At 41.0% G+C, this 9,148-nt stretch overlaps 1 protein-coding gene across 1 annotated transcript; it reads right to left on the minus strand.

The window, feature by feature from the left end:
* Positions 1 to 1,467: 1,467 nt before the first annotated feature.
* Positions 1,468 to 6,700, minus strand: pbdc1 (polysaccharide biosynthesis domain containing 1). The gene is made up of 6 exons (XM_017427373.3): positions 6,632 to 6,700; positions 5,571 to 5,636; positions 5,338 to 5,397; positions 3,965 to 4,105; positions 3,667 to 3,778; positions 1,468 to 3,590 (listed from the first exon to the last, which is right to left on the minus strand). Exons 1-6 carry the CDS (start codon positions 6,668 to 6,670, stop codon positions 3,499 to 3,501), a joined length of 510 nt encoding a protein of 169 aa, XP_017282862.2. The 5' UTR covers positions 6,671 to 6,700; the 3' UTR covers positions 1,468 to 3,498.
* Between the last annotated feature and the right edge of the window lie 2,448 nt (positions 6,701 to 9,148).

Raw genomic sequence — 9,148 nt, forward strand, 5'->3', positions numbered from 1 at the left:
CTCCATTAACAGGAAGCAGAGGTACACACACTAACATGAAGGGAGAGTCAAAGCACCCATGTTGTACATTCTTTTTTTTTTTTTTTTCCCCGTCTCTGCTTGAAGTGATGTAAATAGTCCCGCAGCTGGAGGCCGGCGGCTCTTAAAGGGACACTCCTGCTGTTTTACGTCCCCTGAAGCCTCCTGAAGCTCACTTTGTGCATTTTTGTTAGTCAAAAAAACCTTGGTTTCAGCTTCTTACCTTCACTGCTTTTTTTTTCGATACTTGACACTAACCTGAACACGTTTGGTCTTTAAACCACGGTTTGCACAAACTAAAACACCTTAGTATGCAACATTAGGAATCAAAATGAACATTTTTATTATAATATTTTAAATAAACCCCTATCAGAAATAAATGGAAGTCTTGCGATGGGTCCTTTCAGGATCGAGCCAAATGTGACTAAAAATGAAAAGTATTTCCTAATTTTAATAATCCAGAATTTATTGGATACTTAATTTGCCTGTAATCCAACTCTCTGTAGGTTTTATTAAAAGCATCAGAGAAATTTGGAATCAACTAAACCCAAGTGGTATAGAGTAATTATTTCACACAAGTTTAACTAAAAGGAAAACGGTCAAAAACTAACCTGAAAACTCATCATTCTTTGTTTTCTTCATCATCCTTCATGTTTAGTTTGTCGACCCAAAGATGCAGACCAGAAGCTGCTTTTAATTAATGTATTTGTTGAAAAAAGTCAAATCCAGGTATAGAACATGACGAAAAACACCCAGCAGCTGCCACGTAAAGGAGCTTGGTGGGTTTAATAAGCGATGATTCCCGAAAATGCCTTTTTTTTTTTTTTAAGTTGGATCTCTGCAGTCTGACAGCTGAGGCGTAAACTAGACAAGCAGTGAGTTCACTGACGATCAGGGATTTAAGTTGTCACTATTCTGTTTTGTTCTCAACACAAACCCCAAAAGTTTAAAATGATAAAAGTTCCGAAGGATTCAAGATTTAAAGGCTTTATTCCAACATTCAGTTGCCAACCAGTGACTGTCGTAATAAACCTTTAATATATCGTCACATTCTGGTTTTTGTTTTTTTTGTTGTTGTTGTTACCGACAGTCCAACTTTTTATTTATTTTCAGCCTGTTTCCATTCCACTCGGTTTCCTTTTATTGGTCAAATGAGCATCAGACTCTTTTTGCAATGTTTAAAAAGAAAAAAACAGCAGAAGTTCCCTTTAAGTCTCCCGTCGGCCCGACGCCTGCAGGAGTCACGCACACGCCTGCTGCTCGCCGACGTGTAAAGCATCATGGCCGGGGCTACGTGTCCCTCCCCTCTGGTAGGCTCGGTGCAGTATCCACCATTTTGTTTACACTCTGGATTCCCCGGACCAGTTTTGGGATGACCCCCCCCACCCCTCCTCCCCCCCTCCCCTTCCCTTGTTTAGGTCCTGCAGCGGAGTCCTTTTGGTGTGTGCGTTGTTTTGTGTGTGTGTGGAGTGGCTCTGTCGCCTGGTGCGTGCGCATGTGTGTGTGTCTCTTGGTGAACCTGCGATAGAGCTCAAACAGCCAAGGTGTGTGAGTGTGTGTGTGTGTGCCAGTGTTGAAGACAGATTTCAAAGAATCATACGGGAAGCCAGCGTGGAGACATCGGATCGCCTTGAAGGAGCCCTGTTCAGTCCGAACCACCTGAAGAACCTCAGTAGAAGTCAGAACAGTGTAAAGGAGTCGTTTTTTAGCAACGTGTGTTACTCTGTACGATGTTGCTGCTAACTGTTTGTGACAACTAGCTCATCTCTAACCATGTCAGCACTCACGGATGTTCCTAAGTTCTGGTTTGTGTCCCTGATGTGAATGTGTTGGGTTCATAGAGTGAATAGCTGTTTGAGTTGTTTGGATGTCTGCTACATATAGTGTAAGCATTGTGACTGCAAATAAACCTCATTGATTTTTGCAGTACTGCCTCCTGCTCTCTTCTCTCCCCAGTTGCATGCGCTTTCTTGAATTTTTAAAGACCCTTGTTGGGCATGTTCTTCTCCTGGTGGGAAACGGAACCTCCCAGGTGGAACGTTCAGGTAAGCCACAGAGAGATGTTGGTGGAAAAACTCTGTTTTTGTTGGAATCTGGAAAACAAGGAGCCATCAGATGCATCGGCTGATTATCAGCAAGTCTTAGCACCTCTTTAAAAGCCTTACATGATGTTTTAACACAATGTCAGGGAGGAAAGACATCAGCAATGACCTCAGACAATATTACTTCTCAATCTGGGAAGAGTTCTACAGCCGTGCTGTGCAGTCTAATATACAGAGAAAGACTCACAAGTGGAGGGGTCTGCAACCTGTGGCTCTAGGGCCACATGTGACTCGTTGAAAAGAGTCATAATCTTTAAAAATTGACATGGAAATTGGCTTCATTAATGTTTATACCCACATCAGAAAAATGGCTGGATTTAGCAATTTTCCTGTCAGGTTTTTTTCTTGTTTTATTTTTGGCAAATTTGTAAATGACACCGCTAATACAAGGAGCGGAACATGCTGATCGGATTGTGCTAGTAGCTTGTTGGCCACTTTTTAAATCCTGCCTCCAGCTGTAGAGTGTAATTAATCTCTCAGACTCACTAGATTTTTTTTTTTTTTTTCGCAATACATTCAAGACACGTTGCTGAGAAGGAATGTGGCGAGTCAATTCGATGAGAAGAATTAGAAGAAAAAGCTTACCTATGATGGGAGGGAAAAAAACCAAAGTCAAGATAAACTTGTTTTTCTAAATAAAAATGAAGTCATGTTTACATATCAATGAGACCAAAACTATGAAATGTTCTGTTTTTTCCCCCCTCATTTACGCAACTTTGGTCTTTTGTCCTAAAATGTAAAAATACCAAACGGCACAGAGTGTGGAGTTCAAGCTTTCAGAGCTGAGATGTTATAAAAACTAGATGGGCACGCTGATTACACTCTCTCTCCTCACAACAGAGGCTCGTTAGGGTCTTTGTTGGCCTGACTTTTTCCCATTTGTGAGCCAGACAATTAAAGGACAGTTAACCTAACATGTCTGTTTTTGGGCTGTGGGAGGAAACGGAACACAAAACCAGCCCACGTCTTTACTGCGCTGAACTCAAGAAAAACCAAAAAAAACTACTTTAATATTTTAAGACAGTGGTCATAAGACAATTAGACGGTGGGAAAAGCTCTCCCAAATGAATCAGAATATCATTTGTTTGCATGAATGACGGTTAAAGATGTAAACTCTGATTAAAAAAAAAAAAAAGATTTTCACTTAAAACTGGATCATCCCGACATGGTGCTTTGATCAGTCCTCCTGGGAGGTGAAATTTAAATTAGTCCTGGTCCTCCAAAAGGTCCAGGGGGGAACTGTTGGACCCGTTTGTTACAACCTGCAACTTAAACAGCCACTGAAAAACAGGCACGGCGGACAAAAACTGAGGACTGGCGGACGTGACAGTTCATCTCCGGGCCCCTCTGGGCTCATCCTTCCTGGTTGACCTGGATGTTAGCTCTTTGAGCCTTTGCTCTTGTACACGGCGTCGTTGTAGCCTTCTCTGTTGCGGGCGATCTCCACGGCGAAGAACTGGACCCTGGTGGCTGGGGGCGGCAAAACACGACATTTAGGCTTTTTTGTTTTCTTGGCGTTTCCTTTCGCTCTGAGGCGGGCGCTCACCGAATATCGTGTTTTCCTCTATGTAGTCTTTCTCGCAGTCCAGGCGCAGCAGCGTGCCGTAGTTGAAGTCCTCCACGAGCCCCTCAAACTGGTTGCAGAATGGACGCCACCTCTGCAACACACACAGAACCAAATTCATTTAGGACAAACACTCGGGGACCGTTAGTCTGAGAGGACATCCTCTCACATCACACTCGGTTTCACTGATGCTCATGTGAAGTACAGGGAAAAAAAAAAACACAAAGTGAACTTTATATAACACGACGGAGAATCGCAGCGGAAATTCTGACAAACGGACCTCTTTGGCCTGGTCAGACTTCAGGTTGTCTTCCTTCAGCTGCTTTATGTCGAGCTCCCTGAAGGTTTCTCTGAAGCTCGAGTAGATTTTGTCATCCACCTTCGTCAGCTTCAGGAACTTTGGATCGACTGATGAAATGAGCTGGAAGTAGAACGGACATCGGTCCAAACATGTTCACCCTTTCACGCTCTAAAGTACGGGCGACGCAAATCACTTCAGTCGGGCTGCAGCCACACAATCGTTACAGACACAGTCGCTGGAAAAGCAAGCAAAACTTTTATTAATTCTAAGGTTTAACATATCAGGAAATGAGTAAAGTTATCGAGTCCTCACCAGCACTACAAGTTAGGGAAATACGGCCTCAGGTCAACGAAGTCACATGACATATTACCAATCTTCTTTACCTTTACACATGCTACGATAAGGTTGGCTTCATAAAGACAAAATGTAGGATGAAGCTAACATCTGAGCTGCACAAAAACGTATCCCATTGGGTACAATGCCAACTTCAACCCCTTTATTAAGTCGAAATACAGACATGAACTCCGTCTTTTCATTCAACAGCTTGTAGATCCACCTTCAGCAGCATAGTCTGTCAAACATTTCCACTTTTCAGCCCCATCTGTTTAGTTTCTGAAGTCTTGCGATTTATTCAAACGCAGCTTCGTAAATCTAAGCTGTGCCGCCATGTTTTTTTTATTCAGAAGAGATGTTCTCCTGGCAACCTCTTCCGAACAAGCTATACCTGTTTGCTCTTTTATTTATTGTGCCGTCGTAGATTTTAACCTTTAACCTGCTAACTGAGGCCTCCTGTAACGTCTCCGAGCACCGCACGGTCTGACCACGGGGTGAATTTGATGGGGCGTCCACTCCTGGGAAGACTGCTGGCTGTCTTGGTTGTTTTCAGTTTGTATTTTTTTTTTTCCTCGCTTAAAGTTGAAGATTTTAATCAGTTTGGACCCTTCCCAGACTGCTGGGCAGAAACAGCTGCGTCCTCTTAAGACGCTTGCTGATGTCTCCCTTTCTTGGTGTTGTGTTGGCGCACACCTGAATGCCTCCGAGCTCCAGAGGTGCTCGCCCTTTCTGACAATCAGCAGCATCTGGCTGCTTCCTACTCTTTAACTTTTTTGCCAACGTCACGTCTTGTTGTTGTTCTGAGGCCGTGTAAGACTTGGTGAGGACCAGACGACTTTTATTATGTCTAGCTATGAATAAAAAGAGAAGCTGTAAGCCTTTTCCAGGGGCTGTTTGTGTAGATATATTGACACAAATAAATCAGTTAGATGAGGATGTCTCAGACTTCTTTATGTACTCATGTGAGTATTGCGTTTGTCTGTGTCTGAAGGAAAAGCCAAAACAAACAGGTACTTTACATTGAAGTACACTTCGGCGTGGTTGTAGGCCTTCATCGCCCACATAACTTCTAGCCGCGGCTGAAACAAAAAAAGAAAACACACATAACGGATTAGATTTATTACAAAACAGCTGTCAGGAAGACAGTTCCTGTGGTGAGAATCTGAGAATCTGATCATCATTTGATCAAGTTTAATGTGCACTTTAACTCATCTCACACACTGAAAGGAGAAAGATGAAGACGTCCACTCACATCATTCCCGTAGGCTTCTGCGGGCAGAGAGAGAGCGTGAGCAGCTGCCGAGGCTCCTTCCACTCCCTGTTAACGAACACGCACTGGTGTCAGTGGGTTGGTGTGTGTGTGAGTAAAAACAAGGCATCACGGATGAAACCAGCACAGTTAGGTTTGTGTAGGAACAAGAGAAAGAAAGATGTCAGCTTTTCAGTATAATCCTGAGTCTGTTCGGTTTGTACAGAAGCTCAGAACTGTCAGCATAACACACACACACACACCTATATATTTATATATATTAACACTGAGATGTTTGTTTAGTTCAAAACTAGGTCAATGTTATAAGATTTGATGAAAAACTGATACAAACCAATCATTTAATCTCTTTATTGATTAATTATTTTAATAAAATATAGAATTTGGGCTAATTATGCTAAGAATTTTTACATCTATATGTCAGAATTTTATATTTAATAGATGTCCTGATAAAGACTTTTGTTCCTGATACTAAAACAATCAAATTAATTGATTTAAGATGACTTATCTGTCAGTAGTTTTTAAAGAAATACACTGAAGCTAGTTAAAATGAATTCAATGTGTATATAAGTCACCTTAGCAGCTCTACAGGTAGGAGGGAAACTCTTTATTAATATTGTTTTTAAAGCTACCTTTTAAATGATTAACAACAATAACATGGTTGTTAAAGGTTTGAAAAAGATGGAAAAAACGGGGGGGTTGGACTTCTGTCACAGCGACTGAAACTGGTAGAAAAACTAAAACTTAAACACGGGAGAGATCAGCCAACACTGGACAAGGCAGAGAGCTGTCCTGACATCCATGAAAGCAGGACACTCCTCACAGATCTCTGTTTATCTGCTCTCTCGTCTCCACACGTGCGGGTGTTTCTCAGGTAGCCACCGTTAGCTCTGACTGCTAACTCTCGCATTTTTTACGGTAAAACCCGACGTGGCGACCTTCAGCGCCAAGAACTCGTGTCGCACTCTGAAGCACAAAGCACTTCACGGAGAGAAACTGAACACAAAGTCAAGGTAAACTTATTCGTTTGGATTTAAAGTCCCTACCAGAGCGGCCAGTCCGTCATCCGACGCCATTTTTGCCATGAAAGATCATCTATACAAATAGATGTATCACAGCAAACATCTTCACGCAGTCCTGAGTACTGAAAATATTGTGTTTTTAACTTCCATACAGTTGAAATCTTGAATTAGTTTGCCTCCCTGGCTAAAAGGTGCCATAAACGTGGTAAAAATGGATATCTCAAACACGTCGACATTTAAAACGTCTGAGTGAGAAATATTTTAGTTCAGGATGAACTAAAGTAACAAAACCTCACGAAACATTTTCAGACACAGAGTATGCTATCTTCGTGTTTTACAAATCTTTGTGCTAAACTTTGACCTCGCTTTACGTCACGTTTATTAAAGGGCCAGTGACACATTTCAAAATCGATTAATTTTAGTTACTAAATTTAAACCTCATTCCTGTAAATATGCACATAAATTACAAACATTAATGGAGCCGTTCTAAAATGTCTGATGCAATAGATAAAAATACAAATAATAATAATAGAGTTTTGTGTACATTTTTCTAAATAAACAACAACCAAACAGGAACTGCACTTTGCTAGCCAAAATAAAAAATAAACTGGACCTCTTCATTTGCCTTTGCTTTTTCAGAAATAGAGATAAGTACGGTCAAATGGGCACAAAATCCAACAATTTTATAAGAGCTCAATATCATGAAGGTGCAAGTGGTTGCTGTGAGTCAAAACAATTAAAAAAAAAATCAAAAACAGAAAAAAATGCAAATATATGGCAAGAATTATTTGTTGCTTTCATAGGTTAGCCAAATGTAACACTGTTGTGAATCAATTTATATAATAAAAACAATTAATAAACATTTTATTGAAAAATAATATTCATATTGTAGAGGCGTGTTTGGGTGTGACTGTAGACTTTGGGAGATGCCTGTGATCAAACGCAATGTTAGATGTTTGAAAATGAGATGAAATAATACAACTTTATTTTAAAAAAGTGGCATAGACCTGATTCTGGTACATTGTTCTTGAAGCTGTTTATTTTATTGATGCATTTTTTAAAGATAAGAGCATGTTCATCAAAACAAATATCCGTCCATTTAGATTCAGTTTGCATCTTTATATTGCCAAATAATGAAATTAGACTGAGTTTGGATGCCCCCTTTTTTAAAGACTGAACTTGAAAAGTTCACAGGTCGGTTTCTGCAAAGAAAGCAAAAGTTTTCCTCTTGATGTGCTCGAGCACAAAGGCTGAACTGAAAACCGGTGACAACTATTGATCGAGACCACTTTAACAGATTACAAGAAAATCTGACTGCTTGGAAGGACAAAAAGAGATTTACGGGCTGGATCGGGACTTTTGCACAGTGATGAGTGGGTAAAACAAACCGTAAAAGAGCTGGCGAGTCCAGACGTTTAAGGGGTAGTTCGGATATTTTGAAGTAAAGTCCTAAGGAGATGCACAATGAATATCTAACCTGTTGTAGATGGCTCTTTGAACAGCCTCGGCTTGGAGAAACAGTTTCACTCTGACTGGACTGATGATCAAATGGCTAGTCAGAACGAGACCAGGACCAAAAGGAGCTGCTGCCGTCTTAAAACAACTCTAGTCTTTAAAAAAATCACAGTGATTCATGCAACCGATAGTTGATAAACTTTTTCATCCCCATTACACGATTATTCCCGCAGACTTGTTGTATTCCTGCTAGGAGTGCTACAGCTAACTGCTGCTGCTTCTCTTCGCGTTTGCAAATAACCATAAAATTGTGATTGTGTTATTCAAATATGTTGTAGTAGGGCAGGTAAAGGCTTTTTTGCACAAGCTTCACACACACTGCTGTGACCAAACTGAAGGCCCTGTGTTTTATATTACCCACCACCGTGAAAGGTGGGAAATCATGTAATTCCCTGTGTTTGTTTGTTTGTCTGTCTGTTAACAAAAGATAACATAAAAATATATAAACCAATGGACAGATTTTAATTGACATTTTTGGATGTACATCTAAAATAACTTCTGGGGTTAACCTAATTCAATATGGCTGCCACAGCTAATCAACCATAGCAAACACAAGGACAGCTCAGCTAACTTTACAGATAATGAGCTAAAATTTGGCATGGTAGTAAGCGTAAAAAACAACGTTTTTGTTCAAAACATGCAAGGCAGCAGGTGATATGCATTCCCCTCAAGGAGCTTTCACTTTTACTTCGGCTGCAAACAATAAAAATGCCAACAAAGTCAAGTTTATTTGTAAAGCACATTTATAAATTACTGCACCTAACAAAAGTCCTGTACATAAAAAATCCACGCCAAAAAATGCAGCTCAGGGAAATAATAAGTCCAGACTTAAATAACTTGGAAAATGAATCAATTCAATATGAGATCTTCCCGTCTTGGGCCGAGGGCCCCCTGGCGTTGACTCCTCCTAAACTGCGCGACCTGACGCTCGGAGGCTGAGCGTGCGCGCGCTGCAAGAGGACGGATACGGAGCGCGTGCGCGTTAGGAGGAGGGGGTCAGACGTTACGCAGAGATTATAGTTGCCT

The sequence above is a fragment of the Kryptolebias marmoratus genome, linkage group LG14 (assembly GCF_001649575.2).
Source record: "Kryptolebias marmoratus isolate JLee-2015 linkage group LG14, ASM164957v2, whole genome shotgun sequence".
NCBI lineage: Eukaryota > Metazoa > Chordata > Actinopteri > Cyprinodontiformes > Rivulidae > Kryptolebias > Kryptolebias marmoratus.